Raw genomic sequence first — 26,424 nt, forward strand, 5'->3', positions numbered from 1 at the left:
TTTTTAAGTAAACTATTATGGGATAGCAAGTTACTATGCAGCAGTCAGGCAAATGAATATTATGAGCTGTTAGCATGTTGGGAGCTTAAAGAAAGTTTATCATTGAAGAGGGGGAAGGGGAATCCTTTATTGTCTACAGCTTCCCAATAATCTTTGTTCTTGCCCCCTTCCCATAGCAGGTGATCCTAATTTTCATGTACAAGACATAGTAATGCTAAGTTTTATTTGTAGTAGGAGTACTACTAGGTATCATGCTATTTTCTGTAGTGAATGTACTGATCATGCTACTACTTTACCATGTGGCTATGAATCACAATAATTGATAACAAATCCTGTGCAAAGGTAAAATTAAGTGAGAAAGTGAACATATTCTAAAATAAACTTGAGAACAATGTATTATTAAGGACAAATTTTTTTTTTTTTTTTTTTTTTTGACAGGCTGAGTGGACAGTGAGAGACAGAGAGAAAGGTCTTCCTTTTACCGTTGGCTCATCCTCTGATGGCTGCTGCGGCCAGCGCACCGCGCTGATCCAAAGCCAGGAGCCAGGTGTTTCTCCTGGTCTCCCATGCGGGTGCAGGGCCCAAGCACTAGGGCCATCCTCCACTGCACTCCCGGGCCACAGCAGAGAGCTTGGCCTGGGAAAAGGGGCAACCGGGACAGAATCCGGCGCCCCAACCGGGACTGGAACCTGGTGTGCCAGCGCCGCAGGCGGAGGAGTAGCCTGTTGAGCCGCGGCGCCGGCCAAGGACAAAATGTTTTTAAAGGCTTAGAAATACACCCCAACTATTCTGCCCTAAAAAGTTCTGAAGTATTAATAAGTCATGGATGGAGTGTTAGGCACATTACTTAAAAGATGAGCATCTGAAATCTAAGTGCATGACAGAAAAACCCAGAACACCACAGGATTTAATGAAAATGTATTCATTCTAACAGTTTATTAGTAAAATTAAGTGATGACTTAAATATTTCAGTGCTTATTAACAAAAATGTCACAAAAATTTCTTTAAAAATCATCCCATGTTTTGAGTAATGAATTAAAATAGTAAAAATTTGAGTAGGAGATTGAAAGATAAGGCTAACAGTTTATCTTTTAATGAAATATTGTCATATGGTATTTTTGTATAACTAGGAATATGAGGGTGTGCAACAGAAAGAAACATAATGTCAGAATCACAAAGGAAAGCAAGGTCGAGAAATTTCTTTAATTACATGAATGTACCTTCTCAGTGAAGCTTACTAGGGAACTACTCTGCATTTAGAATAGTAAACTGCATCACAGCAGCACCCTATAACCATGTGCAATTTAAAGTACATCACCTACTTTGTGAAAAGAATTGAGTCCAGGTGACTACTGACTCTCCAAAATCAGCCCCCATTATGATCAAATACATGGGTATTGTGTATTTTTCTTAAAGTCCTAGAAATGTTGTGACAAAAGGTGGCAGAAAAGGAAATATCCAGCATCCCCAAGTCACCTTGAAGAGGGTGAAACTTATGTAGATTAGTCTGATATGTTAACAAAAAAATTGGCTTTTGATATTTTATGGACATGAAAGATTTCTTATGAACTTTAAATGTAGTTAATAGTAGGTTTTTGTCGTTGTAATGTCCCCCCACCCCTCTGCTCCTGAAAGGCAGAGAGATAGAGAAAAGTATCTTCCATCTGCTGGTTCACTCCCTAAATGGCCACAGCAGCCCGGAACTTCTTCCACATGGGTCACAGGGGCCCAAGCATTTGGGCCATCTTCTGCTATTTAGCAGGAAGCTGGACTGGAAGCAAAGCAGCCAGGAGTTGAACTGCTGCTCAGGCATAAGATGCCAGCATTTCAAGTGGTAGCTTACCCCCAGGGTGCCACAACATCAGCCCTGGGAGTCATGTTTTATGTATAAATGGTGCTTATTTACTTGTCAAATTGCTGTTTATGTTGCCATGGTAGAATATGATGTGCTTTTTTGTAAACTGTTTTAGTAAACAATGTTTTGATCAATTGTTTTAATAAACCATAAAAGTAGCTGTCTGAAAGTATCCCTTTTTTTTTTGTAATGATTATTTGTAAATCTTATAGAACATTCTGAGGAAAGGAGGCCATACGGAAATTGAACCCCAGCATTTCTGTCAAGCTTTTCAGAGAGAGGATGATACACTAATAGTCATCATCAGAAATGAAGATATATCATCACATTTGCATCAAGTAGGTTTGAAATTAACCTTACAAAGAACTGTATTCTAAGCACTTCAGTTGTTCTATAGAGACCAGCTGGTACTCATCACTACCTTTTTATGTAGGGAAGAAGCTAACACACACATTACCCCTGGGCCTTTAAGTGGGAAGATAATGGGATAAAGATGATGTACTATAAAATACCACGATAGTACCAAGGTATTTATAGGGCAGATTATGTTTTAGAGCTAAGAAAGTAATATTAACTAAGGGGGAACTAGGAAGAGGTGAGAGATTGCTAAATTTTCTAATCGGAGACAAAAATCTGTATCACTTAATGGCAAGCAATGACAAATCTTTGATTTGGAAGACCTTATAGAAATCTTCCTTTCCTAACACTTTGATATTTTCCTACTAGTTGAAAAAACACAAATTCTTGTTGGAAAAAGATCCAATTTAAGGACATAGGCAAGGTGCATAATGCTGTTGTCAGTAGAAGGTATAAATATCTCAGCAGGCTGACACCTATGTGTGATCTGGAGCCAGATTGATGCCCAGTTTGTGTAACTTGGAGGTTATTTTACAATCTCTAAAATCCCAGATGTGCTCTTCCCTCATGAATCATTATTCTCAGCCTCTGGGACTTGTAGAGTCCTTTTTTAAAATTAATTGATTTTGATGAGTTTGTAGCTGCTAATGGTAAGCTGAGAAATATTCCTTATGGGTGGCAAAGTTACCAGTGACACAGATATTTTAGGTGTTTCAGAACCTTGAAACGTCTCGATAGAAAAGTGACAAGCAAGTTCAAGAAAACATGCCCAGTGAACCTATCTTTACAGGAGTCTTTTATGTTCTACAGATTCCTTCTTTGCTGCAGCTCAAGCATCTACCCAGTGTCGTCTTTGCTGGAGTAGACAGCCCTGAGGATGTTACTGATTACACCTACCAAGAGCTGTTTCGTACAGGAGGCTTTGTGATATCAGATGACAAAATATTAGAAACTTTAACATTAGGTTGGTATTTTCTTTTCTTGGGTCCTTCTTTGAAGTATAGTCAGATTAATTTGGGTCACCCAGTGACCCAAATACTATTTTATCAATAAGAAATTACTAACTCCAATATCAATTGTCACCTATGGAGCACTTAATTCCTACCATCTGCTCAGCTGAGTACTTTTTAAGTAATTCCCTTATCACAGTGTTCTTGGTCTTTTAATTGATTCTGTTCATCATTAAAAGTTTCATCATTCTCAGTAGCACAGTTAAACTCTCATTCATACTGATTTCAGATTCTGATATTTAACTCAGTAGCTACATGTTTAATTTTTTGCTTAGAATCAGCCTTCTCCATTTTCTGAATGGTATCATCCCTACTGTCCTGCTGACACCACAGAAATTAAAAAATGGTTACTAAAAATTGACTTGTTTAATCATTTTCTTGAACATATACATAATTTACTTTTCTCAGAGCACTAGTTCTGATCACATTAAAATTCAGTGTGGTTGCTGCTTCTGATCAGGTTTTACTTTAACCAGCATGAATTCCACATCGAAACTGTGATTAAAAATAGTAGTAGATGGGCCAGCATTGTGGTGCAGCAGGTTAAGTCCCTACTTGCAGTGCCAGCATCCTGTATTGGGATGCTAGTTTGAGTCCCAGCTGCTCTGCTTCCTATCCAGCTCCCTGCTAATGCGCCTGGGAAGGTGGCAGAAGATGATTCAAGTGCTTGGGCCTGGGAAGGTGGCAGAAGATGATTCAAGTGCTTGGGCTCTTGCCACCCATATGGGAGACCTGGATGGAGTTCTGGCTCCTGGCTTCAGACTGGCCAGCCCTGGCTATTGAAATCATTAGGGGAAGGAATCAGTGGATGGAAGATCTCTGTCACTCTGGCTTTCAAGTAAATAAAATCTCAACCTACCTTTTCTCTGTTTCCCTGTGCCTCATGCTTCTCTTCTGTTAAGATGATTTGTCCAATCAGAGCTTTAATTGCTAGCGCTCACCATGCTGTGGTCTCTACAGTTGTCACCCACTGTAATGTGAATTGGTAGGACTGATCCAAGAGACAGGCCTTAGGTTTTACATTTTGAGAGTAGACACTGCCCAACCACCAAAGTGGCTGTGAGGATATGCTCAAGCATGACTCTTAATTTTACAAGTAATAATTACTGTACTTTGCATGAGTCAAACCCTAAAGCACATCATTTCTTGCCAAACTTATTTTATAGATCAACTTAAGGAGATTGTCAAAACCCTGGAAAAGCTAAATGGAAATGGAAGATGGAAGTGGTTACTTCACTACAGGGAAAATAAAAAGCTAAAAGAAATAGTAAGGTAAGGACTATTTATCTTTTGTTCCCTTTCCCCTTTGGAGGAGGTTAGATGTCTGAAGGCTATAGACTAGTGACGACTTCAGGTGCTGTGCTGTTCCAGGAGAGGTGTGTGTGGCCTGGAAAACATCTTCATCACTAAACACACTATTTAGATCTACTATTTACTAGGTTTTATTTTAGACATTTATTATCACCAGCCATGAATATGCAAGCTGAAATTGTGGGACTACATGAAAACCTTTAAAGGAAAAGGGTCAGAACAAAATTTTAGGAAAGGTTTTCCTTAGGGAGATTAGCACAGGAGAGAAAGGAAGAGTACAGAGGTTTCATTGACAGGAAGGGAAGAAGGGATGTATAGCCTTAGGAAGGTCAGAGTATGACCAGGCAGAGTTGACTTTGGGAAAATTTCAAACTTCAGTACTAATTAGAGAAAGACATTAAAGCTCTTAGGTGTCACAGCACACATAAAGAATTAGTAAGTATAAGTTAAAATAATTGGTTTCTAGGACTTTGGGTAAAGGAAAATACTCATTGTTGGTACTGCAATATACTCTTCACATTGTACCTGTCTGGTACTATGGAAAAGGCAAAAAGAGAACTCCTCAGATAATTCCTTTGACCTTTTGAGGAACTTACGTAAAACTAAAGCCAAAACACCTAGCTTTTAAATCATTACGTCTACAAATATTTATAGTTGTGGAAAGTATTCAGAAATTGTAAAACCAACCTCAGTTCCAGCTCTAAACAAATACAACAAAAGACATAGACTAGATAGATGTTTTAAAGCTGATACAAAATAGTGCCATAGTAAGTAAAAGTGTTTAAGAACTTCTGTTCACATAACATGGAAGTATAATGTTATCCTAAAACTATTCCGTGTGATGCCCATCGTATAAAATGTTTTCTATAGACAGGGAAAAGCCTGGGAGGAATTCATCAAGATGTTAATAGTGATTATCACTAAGGTCATGAGAATGTGTGAGATTGTGGTTTTCATCATTAAGCAGGAAACAACATAACTGAAAACTAAAGATGGAATCAACCGGGATGGATGTTTAAAACTTAAGCATGGGAAGAGTTAGGACATGTTTTCCTCTCAGAGGAGGAAAAGAAGAATAAATTTTAAGAAAATTTCAGCTTGCTACCCAGTGCTAATGAAGTTAATCATCACTGGACCCCAAGGCCTAAGTATGGAAGTTTTGAGATACAGTTAGACAGTAGAGAAAAATCCAGAAGAAATGAAAGTGTTTGCCAAGCCACATGATTTAAGTGGTAGTAGATAAATGTGTGGTTTCCCTTTCTTACATGAAACCCCTTTATGTATTTTAAGTGCCACTGTAATGTTTCGAGACAACATTCAGTGACATCCTAGGCCAGGTATGTCATGAAAAAGAATATTAGAGGGGCTGGCTCTGTGGCACAGCAGGTTAAAGCCCCGGCCTGCAGGGCCAGCATCCCATATGGTCACCAGTTCGATCCCAGCGTGCCTGGGAAAGCAGCAGAAAATGACCCAAGTCTGTGGGAGACCCACAAGCAGCTCTGGGCTCCTGGCTTCAGATAGGCTCAGCTCTGGCCACTGTGGCCATTTGGGGAGTGAACCAGTGGATGGAAGACTGACACCTCTCTCTCTCTCTCTCTCTCTGTCTCTCTGTCTCTACCTCTCCCTGTAATTATATCAGATAAATAAAATTGCAAAAACAGAACATTAGATAAAGCAGTATTTCATAAGTTTGATTTGTTATAACTGGTTAAAATAAAGGCCAGAAAAAAACCTTTGGAATAAAACAAATGAGAAAAATGAGAATTAACACAAAATTATACTGAGTCTAAATTTGGTTTTATGGCCAACAAGTATGTGAAAAAATGTTCAACATCACTAGCCATCAGGGAAATACAAATCAAAACCACAGTGATAGCACCTCACCGCTGATAGAATGGCTGTTTTCCAGAAGACTGAGAGGAACAAATCTGGTGAGGATGTGGAGAAAAGGGAAGTCTTATGCACTCTTGTAGGAATGTACTTTAGTGTAGCAGTGTGGAGATTTCTTAAAAAACTAGAAACAGACTTGCCATATGCTCCAGCAATCCCACAACTGGGTATATACCCAAGATATGAACTCACTGTATCAAAGAGATACCTGTTCCACCATGTTTATAGCAGCATTGTTCACAGTAGCCAAAATATATAGTCAACCAAGGTATGCATCATCAAATTGGTGAATAAAATGGGATATATACACACAATGAAATAATTTACAGCCACACAAAAATGTAATTCTGTTATGATTGCAGCAGAAAGGTCAGAAATGGAGGACTTGACGTTCTCCTTTGTATATGGGAGCTAAAATTTAAAACCTGAATGTATCAGTTTTATTCCATGTGTTTTGTGAAACCTTGCTTTAAATATATGTCCAACAAACTGATAGGAACAGACATTTTCTTTTGATTATTACGTATAGCCTGTGCATATTTTCAGTGGGGCTCTATGGTCTTTTCACTTTTTACATGTTGAACTCTTAACATTTAGAGCCAGTCAGCCTTTGACTGTAATATAAACAGTGTGTTATCTCCAAAATATTTTTAAAATATATTTGGTTATAAACATTTCTATGTTTTCCAGAGTGGATTCAGTTGCACACAAGAAGAACTTAATATTGAAATCATACCAGGGTGCAAATATCATTGAATTGCTTCACTATCACCGGTGTGACTCTCAGTCATCAACAAAAACAGAAATTTTGAAATGTTTGATAAGTCTGCAAATTCAGCATATTGATGCCAGGTTTGCTGTCTTCCTTACAGGTAAATTCAGTTTGAGTTCTATTTGGTTAGTGTCAAAGTAGGTCAGCTCCAACAGTGTCCTTCTAATTAGTCACAGAATACCTAAGATACCTGGGGATATATCCCATGGCTGGCATGCCAACAGCAAACTTTTAGCCTGTATGTTTTGATAAATGCATATAAGGCAACATAGGTATTATGGAATGTGTCTTCTAATAAGTTTAATTGGCTCCAAGTACTTAATAATTTTATACTTTTTTATATCTAATGTTTTCTATGAATCTTAATTAGGATTTTTAAAAAACTACAAATGGTATCAGTAATGTTCTCCCCACCCCTAGAGGCAGCTACTCCCAAAGCTTCAAATCTTTCTTAGGTTTAACTAGACACCTATGTTTTCTGTCTTCTATCTATTGCCTCATCTTATTAGAGAGTCCTAGATACAGTTTTTAAAAAAATGGGTCTGTTGCTTTAAAAAATAAAGAAATTATATTTTTTAAAATAATAAAAAATGTTTGTTTTAACAGATAGGCCTACTGTATCCAGAGAAGTCTTTGAAAATAGTGGAATCCTTGTTACAGATGTAAATGATTTCATTGAAAATATACAAAAAATAGCATCTCCATTTAGGAGTAGCTATTGGTAAGATTACTTTTTATGTTACCCTCCCAGGTATATGGGTGGTGGGTGGTTGATTTGTGTGTCTGACAAACAGTTCAAAAATTGTTCCTTACATTATATAAGGGCACTTCAAAATGTTCATGGAAAAATTGATTTGGGGGGCAGGTATTTGACCTGATGGTTATTAACTCCACTTGGAGAAGGTAAGGAGATGAGATCTCTCAAATACAATCTTTTACAAATTTAAAGTATGTTTATTTAGGGGAATTTTCTGTATTAGATATACCATTTTAAAAAAAACTTAAGGTAATATTAACAATTTTGTGTTTATCCAAGGTGACTGGACTGAAGCTTGCCTATTCATGAACGATGCCTAACAACAATTTTCTTTGATAAACATGAGATAGTCATTTCATATTTTGAAAAATCAATTGTTCTACAACTTCATTTTTATTTTGCTAGAATGTCTGATTTCATAGTAGTTGTTGAGCTTTGGGTCACAATGTTGAATATTGTTTTAAATTATTTTAAACAGAATGCCTTCAAAGCTATTAATTGGACTTACTATTCAAAATAAGAATTTTACAACATGTTTACATAGTTGGAGCCAAGAATAAGTATTTTAGTAACGAATAACTGCATTTTTATATGTTAATGTAATGCATGTTGTGGTCTGTTTTAAAGTTTTGCCATCCTTGTGAAACTATAAATCTTAAATGGTTTTATTTGCTATTATATAAACAACACTACACAAAGTTAATACATTTTTTTCCTAAATGGTACAAATTTATAAACTGTCATTTTTCACTTAGTTTTTGTAAATACTACACTACAAAATCAATTCTGAGGAAACTTTATGATATTTGAATTTCTACAGTAATCTTTCAAACTAAAAACCAAACATTTGAGATACTTAGTATCTATTTGGAACAAAAGTTTTTGTAACTAATTTGTTTCTTTTTTTTTTTTTTAATAAAGACAACCCAAAAGCATCCAACCAAAGTTTCTGCAATGATTTTATGGCAAAAAAAAAAAAAAAAAAAAAAAAAAACACCTTGTCTTAGCAATCTCGGGCCATTAAACAGGAATAACTAACCTTCCAGAGCAATCCTACCACTTAGACCCTCACAGACCTGCTAGTGTTTCTGGTATCCTTTTCCCTCCTCAAAGTCTTAGTAATAAATAGCCTGTACAGTGAGGCTTACCACTACTTAACATCAATAGGAGTCAAGCATCGTATACTATATAGTATCAGGAATAAAATGTGGGGTCTACTCATACTGAAGCCAGATGATGACAAGGGCTGCTCTGATCTGTCCAGATCAGGAGCCACATATGCTCTTTGATACTGTGCACACCTTATGATTCTATCATCTTTCAGCTTTACTGAAGGAAACACTAATAGTTACAATCAGGACACAGACCAATACAGAGAGCAGTGGTATCCAGAATTTGGCTTTATTTTGCAGTACAGAAATCATTTGGAGCCATTTCAGACAGACTAAAGTAGAGGCTCTGTCAAATCAATACTGCATTGCAGCTTGGTCCATTGAAGAAGCCACACCTGTGATATAAAAGATACTTCTACATTTTACCTGCTTTATGACCGATTCCTTTCCCCTTGGTCTCACCAATTTCATTAGTTAAAACACCACAAAGTGGCTTCCTCCAAATGACTCCCTATCTCTGGAGTTTGGTTATAATTTATGCCCACATAAACCAAATCTGTGGCTATACTATTTGGGACCTGCCATAATATGTGATAAAACACAAAACAAAATTAGAGGGAGAACTTGGGGGTGCTGTTTCAAATTATGGAATATTCAGTGTAGGATCTCAGTGTCATAAGGACAGATGGCACAGACATACAGATACAGTTCTTGAGCAGCAGAGGCACAACTGCCAAGACTATGCTGATTAAAAGATAAAAATACTGTATCAAGTTCTCTGTATCAGTATCACAATGTTTGTTTAAAACTGATCTTTCACAGGATGTGGGGTGGTTTGGTTAAATTGGAACAGAACGTGGTAACCTGCCAATTCTGAATAGCCACTCCAAGAACAGAAGTTAATACATGATATTAGAAAGATGAAGGGGGAGGAATATTTACTGGTATAGTGCTCTTCAATCCCTCCATTTTAATTACAAAAGCAGGCTTTACAATACTGATTTCATACAATATGCATTATTTGCCAAATTTTAAATTTGTCCCAATTTAGTAACATGTACTGTTGTTAGTCTTCCCCATAGATGTCATTTTTCTTGCGCTTCATTTCCTCAAAGTCAAACTCTGATCCTGTCATCCTCTTATAGATGTCTTTAATGTCATCACAAGTTGTCTCAAAGTGAGTCGTAGCATCATATGTGCGGGAAATAAAGATCTGGAAATAAAAATCATAAAAATTATGATTTGTTAAGGGATATCTTGCAATGAAGCCTAATATCCTTTTCAGATCTCCACACTCACCTGGCTTTCTTTTCCCAAATCTTTTGGCACAAGGAGGTCACTGATGCTAACAAATCTGGAGGGGAAAAAGAATTAGGTTGCCAAGTTAGTTGGCCTCAAACTAATAATTGTTTGCTGAATTTCTAAACACAAAAGGTAAGACTGGTAGAGATGGTTCAGTTTAAGAAATACCCACAAGAACCCAATGGTTGCCTTCCTTGTTATCATGTTCAAACCACCACCCCCCAAAGCCAAAATCAAGACCCCAATTAGGATTTTAGTTCATATAAATGAACACAACACTCACTTCTGTTCAATTGGTTCCAACAGTTCCAAAGCTGGTCTGATTTCTTTCTCAGGTTCCTTGGTTTCCACAGTTGTACTGACTATGGCAATGTACTTCCCTTGTGCTGCCACATTGTGTGCAGAGGAAATCATGCAGACATAGATATCTAGAAACAAATAATAGCAGCTCAATGCCTAAAGTTTATAAACCTGTTTATAAAACTTAGCATACTAACTTTTCACTATATTTCATCAAGGTGTTAATTTACACTACTTGAAGCAGGCAAGATCTTATAAACATTCTACATGGAGACAAAACACAACCACAGTATTCAAATATTTAACGATTAAAAATTATGTGGCAGTGAACCGCTAAACATGAAAATGAAATCTCCCTGCTGTATAATAGCTAACAAGCCATATTAACTATTCTGGGATTTTCTTTTACTTAGGACTTTGCATTAAATAGCTAACAAGATTTATTAAGTACTGTTTCCTTCATTTGATACTGCAGATCAGTATAAGACCTTTATGAACTAGTTTAACAGACTCACAGGTCCTGATACCAGACCTGGTCTGTATATCACTATTCTAAACAACTGCATAATTTGCAATATAGAAAATAATTATTGGAGGTTGGCATTCTGCTACTTGTGACAATGGCATCCCACATTAGAGTACCAGTTCTATTCCTGGTTGCTCCACTTCCACGCTAGCTCCCTGCTATAATGTGCTTGGGAAGGCAGTAGAAAATGGCCTAATTACTCAGGCCCCCATAACACACATAGGAGACCTGAATGGAGTTCAGGCTCCTAAAGCTTCAGCTGGCCCAGCATTGGCCATTGTGATCACTTTGGGGAGTGAACCAGCAGGCAGAAAATCAGTCTCTCTCCCCGTTTTTCTCTGTCACCCTGCCTTTCAAATAAGTAAATCTTAAAAAATTAGTACCAGACTCCCTATATATTTTTTTAAGATCTTCACAAATCCAGGGAACTGCCTGTTTTAATATAAACCTTAAATGCAAAATAATAATAATAGTTATAATACAGGCAAGATTTAGGGCTGAAACTCAATTCCTGATATGAATCAGAGAAATAAAATTTTTCTAGCACATTTTTAAAATCAAATAAGTGTTTGTATAAAAGCAGCTGTGTCATCAGCTCAAAAACAGTGTAATCAGTTCAACAATTACCTACTGTGAATGGGGACTTTTGTGTTTACCTTGTCTAGTCCATTAATTCCAAAAGGAAGGAAACGAAGGTCCAGAGAGATGCAACAAGTGTTAGATAAGGCACTGGGGCCAGCGCTGTGGCGCAGCGGGTTAAAGCCCCGGTCTGAGGCGCTGGCTTCCCATACGGGCGCCGGTTCTAGTCCTGGCTGCTCTTCTTCTGATCCAGCTCTCTGCTATGGCCTGGGAAAGCAGTGGAAGATGGCCCAAGTTCTTGGGCTTTGACTTCTGCACCCACATAGGAGACCTGGAGGAAGCTCCTGGCTCCTGGCTCCTGGCTCCTGGCTTCGGATTGGCACAGCTCTGGCCATTGCGGCCATCTGGGGAGTGAACCAATGGATGGAAGACCTCTCTCTCTTTCTACCTCTGCCTCTCTCTGTAACTCTGTCTTTCAAATAAATAAAATAAATCTTTAAAAAAAAAAAGATAAGGCTCCTAGTCAACAACGTAAGCTGCAGGATCACTAGAAGCTGAAAGTATCACATGTCCCCCACATGTACACTTAAGTCTATTCACTATAATACAGCATACAAAATTAGGAATTTCAGATGAAATCCAATGTAAATTACATCTAACAAAATCTTATAAACATCTGCTGGTCTTCAATACTCACCTGACTTTCGATTGACTTGGTTTTGTGGAATAATGATCTGGCAGGAGTTGGCATCGTTGGTATTCTTGATGGGATGACTAAGAATGCAGATAACTCTTATCACCTGGCCCACTTTCTCCACCCGATCTTTTACATAGCTGGGGTCACAGATGAGCTGCTTACAGCGAGCAATCTGTAAGAAAACATTGAAGGGGCTGGATCTGTGGTGCTGGCATCCCATCTGGGTACCAGTTTAAGTCTCAGTTGCTCCACTTCTGATCCAGCTTCCTGCTGATGGCCTGGAAAAGCAGCACAAGATGGCCCAAGTGTTTGGACCCCTGCACCCACATGGGAGATCCAGAAGAATCTCCTGGTTCCTGGCTTCAGTAGGTCCAGCTCTGGCCATTGAGGCCATTTGGAGAGTGAACCACAGCGGTTCCTGGCTTCAGTAGGTCCAGCTCTGGCCATTGAGGCCATTTGGGGAGTGAACCACAGCGGATGGAAGACCTGTCTCTCTCTGTCCCTCTGTAACCCTGTCTCAAGTAAATAAATACATCTTTAAAAAAAAAAAAAAACTTTATAAAGAAGACAAATTGATGGAAACAACTGATTGGAAGAGTTAATACTGTTAACATGTCAAAAACCTGTCCTGAAATGTATATTGATTCTCAAGGAATTGAATTTAAGAATAACCTAAACAATATTGAACAAGTCTTGAAAATTCACTAAAAAGCTACAGTAGTCCAGTGTGGAATTAACATAAAAGCATATGGACTAATGTAACAAAAAAGAAAGCCCCAAATAAACCTGCTTATCCACAAATAATTTGACAAAGGTACCCAGACCAGTCTACAGAAAAGATAACTATTTCAACAAATGCTACTATATGGAAATTGTATCCACATGTAAAAGGATGAGGTCAACTCTTGTCTAACACCATATACAAAAATCAAAATAGATCAAGAGACCTAACATCATAAAACTGTTAGAAGAAAACATAAGGCAAAGGTTTCAAGACCTTGGATTTGGAAATTTCTTGGACACAACAAAATGAAATGGGTTATTTGATCCCACAAATATTTTAATTTTTGTGTATCAAGAAACACTATAAAGAGGCAACCCATAAAATGGGAGAAAATTTGCAAATGATATGCCTGATAATGGATTAATATCCATATTATACCAAGAACTACTACATCCCAACAACAAAAAAACCAACCTTATTCAAAAAATGTGGAAAGGATTTGAATGTATCTTTTCCCAAAGACATTAGGCTCATAAGCATATGTAAGATGCTAACCATCACTAATCATTAGGGAAATGCAAATCAAAACTACAATGATACACCACATCTCATACTCATCAGGATAGCTACTATCAAAAATGTTGGCAAGGGCCGGCGCCACGGCTCACTAGGCTAATCCTCCGCCTTGTGGCGCGGGCACACTGGGTTCTAGTCCCGGCTGGGGCGCCGGATTCTGTCCCGGTTGCCCCTCTTCCGGGCCAGCTCTCTGCCGTGGCCAGGGAGTGCAGTGGAGGATGGCCCAAGTGCTTGGGCCCTGCACCCCATGGGAGACCAGGAGAAGCACCTGGCTCCTGGCTTTGGATCAGCGCGGTGCGCCGGCCGCAGCGGCCATTGGAGGGTGAAACAACGGCAAAAGGAAGACCTTTCTCTCTCTCTCTCTCTCTCTCTCACTGTCCAAAAAAAAAAAAAAAAATGTTGGCAAGAATGTGAAGAAATTATGCACTGTTGACAGGAATGTAAAAATGGTATACTTCTATGGAAAACAGTAATGTTTGTCAAAATACTAAAAAAGACTTACCATATGATCCAACAATTCAACTCCTGCATATAAACCCATAACTGAAAGCAGGAGCTTGAGATTTATTTACACACCCATTCACAGCAGCATTACAAAAGCTAAAATATGGAAGCAACCCAGATGTTCTAATGATAGATAAATAAGAAAAAATAGTATATATCCACACAATGGAATACAAATGTACTTCAAAGTGTTTATGGGAAAAGGGATTAACAGCTGAATTTGGTTTGGCCCAAAAATTTCAAAATCCATTCATAGCTTTTTCTTATTCCCATGAAGTTTATGAATTCTCCTTATATTATTTTAGCCTTAAACAGGACACATGCTACAACACAGGTAAAACCTTAAATGCATTACAGTAAGTGAAATAAACCATTCAAAACCAAATAGTATATGATTCCACTTATCTGTTAATACTTAGCAGTCATAATCATGGAATTTATCATGAATATTTACTGTTTAATACGTAGAGTTTCAGTTCTACAAGGTGAAAAGAGTTGTAGGGGAGCACTGTGGATCATCAAGTTAAACTGCGGTCTGAAGTGCCTGCATGCTATACGGGTGCAGGATGGAATTCTGGCTCTTCAACTTCCAATCCAGCTCCCTGCTAACGTGCCTGGGCAAGCAGCAAAGAATGGTCCCAGCACCCACAAGGGAGACCTGGAATAAGCTTTTGGCCCCTGGCTTCAGCCTGGCCCAGCCTCAACTGTTGCAGCCATTTGAGTAGTGAGTGAACCAGTGAATGAAAAGATCTTTAATTCTATCTTTCAAATAAATAATTAAAAAAAAAAGTTATAGATTTGGGTTGCGGTGATAATTATACAAAAACATCTATGAATATATTTAAAATCAGTGACTCACTTAAAAAAAATTTTTTTTTATATTTTATTTATTTGAGAGGTAGAGTTAGAGAGGGAAAGACAGATAGAAAGGTCTTCCATCTGCTGGTTCACTCCCGAAGTGACTGCAACAGCTGGAGCAAGGCACCAGGAGCTGCTTCTGGGTCTCCCATGAGGGTGCAGGGCCCCAAGCACTTGGGCCATCTTCTGTTTTCCCAGGCCATAACAGAAGCTGGATAAGAAGAGCAGGGGGACATAAACCAGCGCCCATATAGGATCCGGTGCTGCAGGTGGAGGCTTAGACTACTATACTACAGTGTCAGTCCCCACTTAAGTGTTTAAGATGGTAAATTTTATGTATACTTTATATATTTTCAGTGTTTATATACAGTACACTAATGCAATTCACCTCTGAAAATGGTATCTTCATAACTTAATATAAAAACTATAGATAAAACTCTGGAGTACTGAAAATAGCTTTGTCATCAATCCCTATATATATATATTTTTTCACATTTAAAAATCAGAACATTTATTGTGTGATTGACTGTTGAAATTTCTGAAATTCTTAAGATGGACTAGATACTACAACAGCTGCCCTCTTCTGTCTGGGGGTGGTGGGGGTGGTGGTGGTTCTGTCAAGGAATCCATTCGTGGCTGAATCTGCAGAATAGGCATTTTAGAGACCGTGTTCTACCTGTCACAGTGGTTTGTCTTTTAGCCTTGGCACTCCAATTATAATACTTTCTCTTGTGCTTGGCAGAGTAGCTACATTTGTGACAGGCCAACTTCTGAAGATGGTGTACCTTAGAGCCACAGTGGCAGCATAACATGCACTTCTTTTCATAACAGTTTCCAAAAGATGCTGTTCCCTTTGTCATCTCACATCTATTCCAAATATTCTCATTGAACAGATAACATGAATTCGAAATCCTATTAGGGAAACTGGTACGTGGTATTCAGACTATTTAAAACTGGGCAAATCAGGGTTCAAATCCTGGCTCTACCTAACCGCAAGAACTGATGTCAGAACTAAATGAAATGGTATGTACATAAGGGTTCTCTTATGTGCATGCCCTGTTAGAAAAGTGAGTGATTGAAGGTGGGCATTTCATCTGGTGATTCAGATCCCACTTGGGATGCCCCTGCTCTCACATCAGAGCACCTAGGTTCAAGTCCTGTCTCTGCTGCCAATTCCAGTGTCCTAATGCACATCTTGGGAAGCAGCAGGTGGTAGCTCAATTGGTTGGATCCTTGCCACCCATGTGGGAGACCAAGATTGAGTTCTGGCTCCTGGGTTTGACCCGACCTATTGTGAGCATTTGGGAATCAACCAGCAGATAGGAGATTTTTCAATAAAATAAAAATAAACAAATAGGGAACCCATGAACTAAATAAACCACTAAAAAAAAAAAAAAGTAACCATATTTCCTAAACCACTATTACACTGAAAGGACAGGTAGTAGGGCCAACACTGTGGCATAGTGGGTTAAGTTGTTGCCTGCCAATGCCAGAATCCCATATGGGATTCAAGTCCCAGCTACTCCACCCAGCTCCCTGCTGATGCACTTGAGAAAGTAGGGGAGAATGCACCAAGTGCTTGGGCCCCTGCACCCACAAGAGCGACATGGAAGAAGTTCTTGGCTCCTGGCTTCAGCTGGCCCAGCCCCAGCCATTGTAGCCATCTGGGGAGTGAACCAGTGGATGGAAGATTCTCTCTCTGTGACTCTGCCTTTCAAACAAATATATCTTTAAAAAAAAAAAGAAGGGGGACAGGTAGTTACGATAGATAAATGACATTGTGTCATAGTAGGTAAAACTGCTGCCTGTAACGCTGGCATCCCAGATGAGTGCCAATTAGAGATCTGGCTGCTCTACTTGTGATCCAGCTGCCACCATGTGCAAAACATAGAAGACACTCCTGGCTTAGAATGAGCCCAGCTTCAGCCATTGTGGCCATTTGGGGAGTGAACCAATAGATGGAAGATCTCACTCCCTCTGTCTCTTCCTCTCTCTCTTTAACTCTACCTTTCAAATAATTTTTTTTAAAAAAGATAAAGCTTAGATTTTAAGAATTTCAAACACAGACAATATGTAAAGCAGTATTTTTTGGAGTTTCCTCTACTTCAACTATTAAGAATAGTAACTGAGACAACAAAATTAAGCAATATGGTGAGAAAAGCAAAGGATGGGCAACTTTTCTCTGTAATGTGTACTTTCCACACCAGGGTTATCAGTCACCTGAGAACCTTTCAAGAACACACTAAACTTCCTCAGACCTACTGAATCAGAATATTCAGTACCAGACTAAGAGTCATATGAGTGGTCTTCAAAAATTTAAGAGAATGTTTTTTATGAAAAAACACAGGAATTTCAAAATGTACCAATACAAACTTCACTTTTAATTCCATTTTTTCAGGAACATTTTCAAGTACCCTCATGTTATTAAAATAACCACCTGTATGGATGGCAGACTCCATAGCTAAACCTCAAATTAAATAACAAAATATCCTGTATATGCCAAGCCCAACTTCAAACAATAAATTACAAGTGGTTTAAATGAAACTAAATTTATATGAAAATTTGAAAAGAGACATCAACCCATACAATATTAATATAGAATAAATACTATTTAGAACATATCCATAATGCTGCATATTTTAGTCATAAGACTATTATTTTTACTACAACAATTAACAGGATAGAAAGGATTCAATTTGTATTCTTTTTAAATAAAGAACAGCCACTCTAGTGTTTCATCATGGTGAATACTAACTTACCATAAAGAAATCATGTAACAGTCTGGAAACCAGGATCAATGTCCACATCAAAATAAGTACTTATAATTATCTTCACAAGTTCATGTTATTTCAACTGTAAAAGCTACATACCTCTCCTTCAGATTTTACACCAACCACCTTCCCATTCTGCACAATGATTTCTTCGATAGGTTTATTCAGCATGTAGGTACCACCATAAATAGCACTTAGCCTAGAAAAATTTTAAAATCTCAATTAATAATGTAATTGCTTGTCTTTTTCTTTATATTTCAATGTTAAGGGCACATATCTGCTCATTTTCATTCTAGAAGGATGTTTGCTGACAACTGTCAAAAGTCACAGTTATGAAGAAATTATATGCAGGAATGGCTTATACTGGTCTAATCCTCCTGTATATGCATAAGACTCTGGAATAAAAACATTATCAGAAGGCTCAGAAAAGTGCATAAGGGAAAGCAGAAAATGAAAGAAGAGCTCAAAAGGAACCACTACCACTTGGTGTTTATGTGATTTACAGGGCTTTTTCCCCATGTGAACTACCTCGCTAGTCCTTAGGAAATTACCATACCACCTTGATTATTACAGCTTTATAGTCTTTTTATAAAAGCAGATTAATTTATTTGAAATGCAGAGTTACAGAGAGAAGAAGAAACAGACAATGAGATCTTCCATCCACTGGTTCCCTCCCCCAAATGGCTACAGTAGCCAGGACTGAGCCAGGCCAAAGCCAGATGCCTAAAACCTCATCTGGATCTCCCACGTGGGTGGCAAGAGCCCAAGCACTATCGCCATCCTCTGCTGCTTTCCCAGGTGCATTAGCAGGGAGCCTGTGAGAAGTGGAGCAGGCAGAATTGAACTGGCACTCATGTAGGATGCCAGCACTGCAGGCAGTGGCCTGATCCGCTGCACCACAACACTGGCCCCTATAATATCTAGACGTCAGGTGATATATGTTCTTTGATTTTGCTCTTTTTCATAATTTGATTTGGCTATTTACATGTTAAAATCAGGCTATCAATTTTTAGAAAAAATGCTGTGGTAAGATCTGTAGATTAATTTGATGAAAACTATTATCTTAAAATAAGGCTTCCAACCCATGAATATGGTATTTTCTCCATGTACTTTTTAAGGTTTTCTTTGTCTCAGTAATGTTTCAAAGCTTTCATTGCGGAGATCTGATACATTTCTAGTTAAAAGTTTTCAAAAGTATGAGAGTACTTAACAAAAAGTTCATAGAAAATGGAATTAAAATTTAAGTATTTTGGTGCAGAAACATTCTGAAATCCATGCACATGGTTATCTAACAAAAGGGTTGCTGTCAGAGTACATCAAGAGCTACAAATGAGGGGACAGCACTGAGCCATAGCTAGTTAAAGCCACCACCTGTGACACCTGCATCCCATATGGATGCTGGCTGGAGTCCCAGCTGTTCCACTTTTAATGGAGTACTTCTGCTCCCCGCTAGTGTGCCTGGGAAAGCAGTGGAAGATAGCTCAAGTGCTTGGGACCCTGCAAGCACGAGGGAGACCTGAAAGAATCTCTGGCTTCAGATTGGTACAGCTCTGACCATTGTAGCCATTTGGAGAGTGAACCAGCAGATGGAAAACTCTTGCTCTCTATGTCTCTCCCTCTCTGTAACTCTGCTTTCAAATAAATAAAACCTTAAGAAAAAAAAAATGAAAATCAAAAAGATAACCCATTATTTTAAAATGTACAGAAAACCTGAAAATATCCCAAATGATACAAAGGGCCAATAAGCTCATGAAAAAGTGATCAACATTAGTTTGTAATAAATCCAAGTTAAAATCATAATAAGACTGCATTTCACACCCAGTTATGTGATAAAAAAGGCTGACAGTGTTGACAGGGATGTGGAAGTAACCAAAACTCACATATACTGCTGGGTATATGCAGAATGGTACCTATATGAAAACAGATAAGTATATGAAAAAACACATATACTTGCTATCTCAGTCAGCAGTTCCACTCCTGGATATTTAACCAAAACATATGTAAACTGATATCTGCAAAAAAGACTCGTATATACAAATCTCCTAATATTTCTATTCATAATAGCCAAGTACTGGAACCTTCTAAGTATGTCGATGGGAAAATGTGGTATATTTGTACAATTCAAATTAATAGACTATTAAGTGAATTAATACTATGTGCATCAACTTCAATGAACCCCCAAAATACTTTTGTTTTTTAAAGAGATTTATTTAAAATGCAGAGTTACAGAGAGAGAGAGAGAGAGACAGAGAGCGAGCTTCCATCCCTAAATAGCTGCAACAAATGAGGCTGGGCCAGCCTGAAGCCAGGAGCCAGGAGCTTCTTCTAGGTGCAGGGACCCAAGCACTTGGGCTATCTGCTACTGCTTTCTTAGGCACATAAGCAGGCAGTTAGATTGGAAGTAGAGCAGCCAGGACTTAAACTGGCATCCATATGGGATGCCAAACGGCAGGCCATGGCTTAACCTACAAGGCCACAGTGCTGGCCCCGTCAAAAACATTCTTAAGCATGTATATATTATGCTCTTTATATGAACTTCAACAACAAGCCAAAGTAACCTATGAAAATAGAAATCACAAATGCAATTGCTGGGCACATGATAAGGTGATAAGAAAACATTCTGGGGTGAGGAAAATATTCTGTGTATCTTGATTTTGGTTTCAGTTACAAAAATCTGTATGTACTGATTTTTTTATTTTTTATTTTTATTTATTTTTATTTTTTTTTTTTTATTTTTGACAGGCAGAGTGGACAGTGAGATAGAGAGACAGAGAGAGAAAGGTCTTCCTTTTGCCGTTGGTTCACCCTCCAATGGCCGCCGCTGCAGCCGGCGCACCGCGCTGATCCGATGGCAGGAGCCAGGATCCAGGTGCTTTTCCTGGTCTCCCATGGGGTGCAGGGCCCAAGCACCTGGGCCATCCTCCACTGCACTCCCTGGCCATAGCAGAGAGCTGGCCTGGAAGAGGGGCAACCGGGACAGAATCCGGCGCCCTGACCGGGACTAGAACCCGGTGTGCCGGCGCCGCAAGGTGGAGGATTAGCCTATTGAGCCATGGCGCCGGCCTATGTACTGATTTTTTAACTGAAAATCTCTGCCTTCTACTGTATGTAAATTTTACTTCAATAAAAATAAAGGCATCTCGGGCCGGCGCCGTGGCTCACATGGCTAATCCTCTGCCTGCGGCACCGGCGCCGGCACCCCGGGTTCTAGTCCCGGCTGGGGTGCCGGATTCTGTCCCAGTTGCTCCTCTTCCAGTCAAGCTCTCTGCTGTGGCCCAGGAAAGCAGTGGAGGATGGCCCAGGTGCTTGGACCCTGCACCCACATGGGAGACCAGGAGGAAGCACCTGGCTCCTGGCTTCAGATTGGCGCAGTGCACTGGCCGCAGCGGCCATTTGGGGGTGAACCAGCAGAAAGGAAGACCTTTCTCTTTGTCTCTCTCACTGTCTAACTGCCTGTCAAAAAAAAACAACTAAGTAAAGGCATCTCATTTCTCACAGAAATTATACCTATGCTATATACCTATGTATATATGACTAATATACTGTTATAATACCTATGTTGAAGATGAAGTTCAGGATCAATAAGGTTTCAGCTAATGGGTGAAAGATAGATTCTTACCTTGCAAATCCTTGTGGGAGTTCCCCAAGGCCATAGAGTGGATAAAGGTATGGGCTTTTGCCATATCGCGCCAGAGACTCACTGTAAAGTTTAATTCTATTAATGGTTTCACAACATGGTTGATCTAAGTAGCTGGAGAAAAGGAAATGGGTATTAGAAAAGGGTTTTAGATTTCATTCTTGGTGTTCAATTTAAAATCCTTTTCTAGCATTTCAACATTTCATTTAAAAGGTTCCAACACTAATATGCAACTAGACTCTCTTATTTCACAGTGTAACATGGTTACGTATTTGTTAGAACAATCACTGTAGAGAACTAGGGAAAATTCAGTGATTTTTGAGAAATACACAAATCTCAAAACCTAAACAACTTACTCATCAGTTCTATAGAGTGCAAGAGCATGACCTGTAAAATCGATAACATCTTGGCCCAAATCAAATTTCTTATACACATCTCGCATTGCAGTCTTCTTGGGATCAACACCTTCAAAAGTTCTAGCATCGTTTTCATCAAAGTTGGCAACATACACCAGGAATTTTCTGAAGCGACGTTTTTCAAATAGTCCCATTAAGCCTAAAAAACACACACTCAAAAATAGGACACTGAGGAAAAGAAAGCACGAGAACAAAGTTGAGACATGCCATGTCGTTAACTGAGGCACCACTGATGCAGGGTGCAATTTCAGATACAGGAGTTTTGGACAATGGGGCTTCCAGTTTCACGACACTTTAAAATAAACCAACACAATTACAGGTCAGCTATAAAATCTTCAATTTCACCATATAACTACAAGTAATTATAACCAGTATTTAAGTAAATGTGATAAGTCGAATTATATCACTTAAAGTATTACTCTGAAAAAATACTACATATGAAAGATTGAATTTGAATCTTCTTCCTCTAACAACTCTGATTTACCCTCAGACAACTGCCTAAAACTGTAAATACTCCTCCTTTTCCTCTTTTGGATGCTAAGATACACTCTGTCAGTCAGTGGAAAAGAAGCTTAGGGTACCAAAAACAGGCCAGCATAGCGGGCAACGGTGCCAGTTCAAGTCCTGGCTGCTCCACTTCTGCTGCAGCTCTCTGCTAATGCACCTAGAAAAGCAGTGAAGAATGACTCAAATACATGGGTCCCTGTACCTGAAAGAAGCTCCTGGCTTCAGATCGGCCCAGCTCTGGCAGTTGCAGCCATTTATGGAGTGAACCAGTGAATAGAATAGAAGATTTCCCTCTCTTTTTCTCCATAACTCTGCCTTTCAAATAAATAAATAAATCTTAAAAAAAAAAAAAAGATATGAAGAACAAACTGACCTCAAAGAAGAAGTTTACATGTTGGTTATCTTGTTAATTACTCACTTAAGTGTAGTTGCAGGTAACACATTCACTGTTGTTTTCACTAAAAACAGATGAAGAGACCACTGCAAACTACCACTTACAGTCAGCTCTCCCTACTAGACAACACTTCCACTAGTAGTAGTATTCAGATGGCAGAAAGAAAATTGGCCAATGAAAAAGAAAAATTTCTGATATGACCTCCCTTCTGTTTTCTAATCTGTATAGTGACTTTAAAGATGTTAAAGAGTAGTTACCACTTTGAAAATAATGAACTCTCTATTGACAGTTTAGTATTTTGATAGCTCTAGTATTTTGCATCCAGGACTATTTTACAGTTCAAACCATTAAAAATGAAAATTGAAATTATGAAGCTATTAACAATAACTAACTACATTTAACTTCCATGTTTAACTTTTTAAAATTAGGATTTGCAACCAAGCTTTTTACATGGACAGAATGCACAAACAATAAAGGAATAACTACCATACTTCAAGACACAATTAGCTGTCAGTGACAGGAATAATATTTTATTATCCTATTATTATGAAGACATTTTGTTTGGATTGAATTTTTTTTTTTTTTTTGGACAGGCAGAGTGGACAGTGAGAGACAGAGAGAAAGGTCTTCCTTTGCCGTTGGTTCACCCTCCAATGGCCGCCACGGCCGGTGCATCGCGCTGATCCGAAACCAGGAGCCAGGTACTTATCCTGGTCTCCCATGGGGTGCAAGGCCCAAGCACTTGGGCCATCCTCCACTGCACTTCCTGGCCACAGCAAAGAGCTGGCCTGGAAGAGGGGCAACCGGGACAGAATCCGGTGCCCTGACCGGTACTAGAACCTGGTGTGCCGGCGCCGCTAGGTGGAGGATTAGCCTTTTGAGCTGCGGCGCTGGCCAAAAAAGTGATATCTTTATAATGATTATTATAAAAAGAGCACTTCAGGCACTAGACAGACTTAGATCTATCAGTAACTAGCTACAAAGTCTAAAGATGGTCTTAAACTCTCTAGAAACTTCAAAGGGAGGGAAGTTTCCAAACTTTTTCACTGATATATTCCCAACTTCCTAGAACACTGTCCAGCACATGACAGACATTCAATAAACATTTTTTAATAAATGATCTCTGAGATTCCTTTCCATTATAAATTTTCACTATTCTAAGAAAATAAAATGAAATTACTTACTAGATGCAAGGGCTTCTGCTTCAGTGGAAGGAACCTTGTAGATTTTTCCTCCTTTATAGACAAAGCTTCCTTCTGTCACTTTGAAATCCAGATAACGAGTGACTTCTGTATAAAGCAGCATCTTAACCAGCTGACCTAGAAAAATCACATAATTCAAATTATAACTTAAACCTTACTATTACAAAAATTCAGAAGAAACAAGAGTACATTTAATACTAATACCTTCTCAATTTCCCCTTAACTTTATTCAGTAACTCCTACAAAAAAATTCTCTAAAGCCATTATTTCAAATGGGACAAGGCAAACTATTGCACAGCACATTTAGACAACTTCCTGGTTAATAACTCTTACAGCATGCTTTTGCAAAAGCTAGGAAGTGCTAACTAGAGTATGAGGTTTAGAATTATAGTGTAACTGCAAACAGGTTTGGGTTTCTCTCCAGTTTCTGCGATATTTTAAATACAGGCAACCTGCAAAATGTTTCAGGAATATATTCAGCTCTGGGTCAATCAAGTTCAGCTAAAGACAAGATGTGTTTGTGACCAGAAATATCTACCTATAAGCAGGTGTACCTATAATCTGGTATACCAAATATGGTTCAGAAACAAAAAAAAAAATATTTTAAAGCCAATTTGAATGGATAAAAACACTACAAAGGTCAAACACTAACAAAATAATTTTTTGCATGTGTGATCATGGCACAGTGGGTTAAACTGTTCCTTGGATGCCCACATCATATACCAAGGTAAATTTGAGTGCCAGGTACTCCATTTCTAATCCAGCTTCCTTCCAACATATCCTGAGAGGGAGCAAATGGTGGCTTAAGTATTAAGGCCTCTGCACCCACTGGGGAGACCCAGATATAGTTCCAGGCTCCTGGCTTCAGCTTGGCTCAGCTTTGGTTGTTGGAGCATTTGGGGAATGAGTCAGTTAATAGAGCTCTCTTTCTCTCTACCTCTGTTATTCTGCCTATCGAGCAAAGAAAAATAAATAACATAAAAAATTTTTTTTTAGAACAAGAAATAAAGTAAAGAGCAGCCAGAAGTTGAAGTATACTCGAGGGGCCGGTGTTGTGGCATAGCGGGTAAAGCTGCTGTCTGTGACGCTGGCATCCCATATGGGTGTTGGTTCAAATCCTGGCTGCTCTACTTCTGATCCAGCTCCCTGCAATGTTCCTGGGAAAGTAACAGAAGATGGCCTGGGAGAAACTCTGGGCTCCTAGCACTGGTCTCGCACAGCCAAGGGCCATTGCAGCCATTTGGGGATTGAGCCAGTGGATGGAAGCTCTGCCTCTCTAACTTTGCCTTTCAAATAAATAAAATAAATGTTAATGAATAAATAAATACATAAATAAAGTATATTCTGTGACTATATTGATTGGTTCACAAATGAAGGAAAATAGGACCTTATATACTCAGGTATAAGGATTTAATATATGATAAAAGTTAAATAAAAATGAAAGCTAAGTGGCATTCAGAGACTAACAACTAGCAATTTTTAAAAACTAAATTTCAATTTCTTATTTTTCAACTTCAAGATAATGAAGTAGATAAATTTAATAAAACAGAAAACTAATGTTAATGTGAAATAGCTAAATGTACATGCTGAAAAAGTGAAACTGTCAACCATTAAAAAAGCCAAGTGTTAGTATTCTTAACCTTAATAGAAATTTTCTAAGCATGATCGCCCCAAATCATAAATAATAAAAGGAAAAAAAAAAGCAACCAATATGACATGAAAACTAAAACCTTATATACAAAAAGAAAATACAACAGAGTTAAAAGGCAAATCACAAGCTAGAGAAAGATATTTAGAAGTATTTTTATAGGAACAATACCCTTAATCTCCAAGGAGCTCTTTCACATTAGTAAAAACAAAACAGAAAAACCCCAACAGAATCAATGTCCAAAGCACAAGACTCATCAATATGAAGGCCAATATAAATCTAGAAATCATTTTATCCTCTAATAAATATTTAAAGTCCATATTTTGCAATTTCATACGACAAACTGATATGAATAATTATCCAGGGTTGATAAAGGAATTGGGAAAAAGACAGTGTCACTAATGAAAGTAAAATGTGGCGAGGCCAATTTTGCAGCACAGTGGTTTAAGCCATCACTTGAGGCAGGTATCCTCTACTGGGGTGCTGATTTGAGTCCTAGCTACTCCACTTCCAATCCAGCTTCCTGCTCTCCTGGGAAGGCAGTGAAAGATGGCCCAAGTACTTGGGCCCCTTGTCACCCATGTGGGAGAACGGCATGGAGCTCTTGGCTACTGGTTTTGGCCTGGCCCAGACTTGGCTGTTGTACCCATTTGGAGAGTGAACCAGGAGATGGAAGATCTCTATGTCTCTTGTCTCTCTGCCATTTTGCCTTTCAAATA

General features: G+C 38.6%; 2 protein-coding genes across 29 annotated transcripts in view; one reads left to right on the top strand and one right to left on the bottom strand.

Moving 5' to 3' along the window:
- The window catches only part of TASOR2 (transcription activation suppressor family member 2), an 85,160-nt gene extending 76,268 nt beyond the window's left edge, over nt 1-8,892 (top strand). For 25 of the 27 annotated variants that reach the window (XM_051834745.2, XM_070055830.1, XM_070055822.1 and 22 more), the window contains 6 exons: nt 2,068-2,193; nt 3,023-3,176; nt 4,389-4,494; nt 7,114-7,295; nt 7,802-7,916; nt 8,232-8,892. In XM_051834745.2, the coding sequence (XP_051690705.1) occupies nt 2,068-2,193; nt 3,023-3,176; nt 4,389-4,494; nt 7,114-7,295; nt 7,802-7,916; nt 8,232-8,235 (687 nt within the window). In that variant the 3' untranslated portion in view covers nt 8,236-8,892. Of the gene's footprint in view, nt 1-2,067; nt 2,194-3,022; nt 3,177-4,388; nt 4,495-7,113; nt 7,296-7,801; nt 7,921-8,231 lie in introns of those variants that run through there. The other 2 variants (XM_070055819.1, XM_008248604.4) reach the window with 1 other exon arrangement.
- Nucleotides 8,893-9,334: 442 nt separating this feature from the next.
- The window catches only part of GDI2 (GDP dissociation inhibitor 2), a 40,406-nt gene continuing 23,316 nt past the window's right edge, over nt 9,335-26,424 (bottom strand). For both annotated transcript variants that reach the window (XM_017337715.3, XM_002721691.5), the window contains 8 exons: nt 24,040-24,174; nt 21,895-22,093; nt 21,521-21,652; nt 18,001-18,100; nt 12,469-12,640; nt 10,650-10,794; nt 10,364-10,418; nt 9,335-10,277 (listed from right to left, as the gene is read on the bottom strand). In XM_017337715.3, the coding sequence (XP_017193204.2) occupies nt 10,131-10,277; nt 10,364-10,418; nt 10,650-10,794; nt 12,469-12,640; nt 18,001-18,100; nt 21,521-21,652; nt 21,895-22,093; nt 24,040-24,174 (1,085 nt within the window). In that variant the 3' untranslated portion in view covers nt 9,335-10,130. The remainder of the gene's footprint in view (nt 10,278-10,363; nt 10,419-10,649; nt 10,795-12,468; nt 12,641-18,000; nt 18,101-21,520; nt 21,653-21,894; nt 22,094-24,039; nt 24,175-26,424) is intronic.

This window comes from Oryctolagus cuniculus, chromosome 13 (assembly GCF_964237555.1).
Source record: "Oryctolagus cuniculus chromosome 13, mOryCun1.1, whole genome shotgun sequence".
Classification (NCBI taxonomy): domain Eukaryota; kingdom Metazoa; phylum Chordata; class Mammalia; order Lagomorpha; family Leporidae; genus Oryctolagus; species Oryctolagus cuniculus.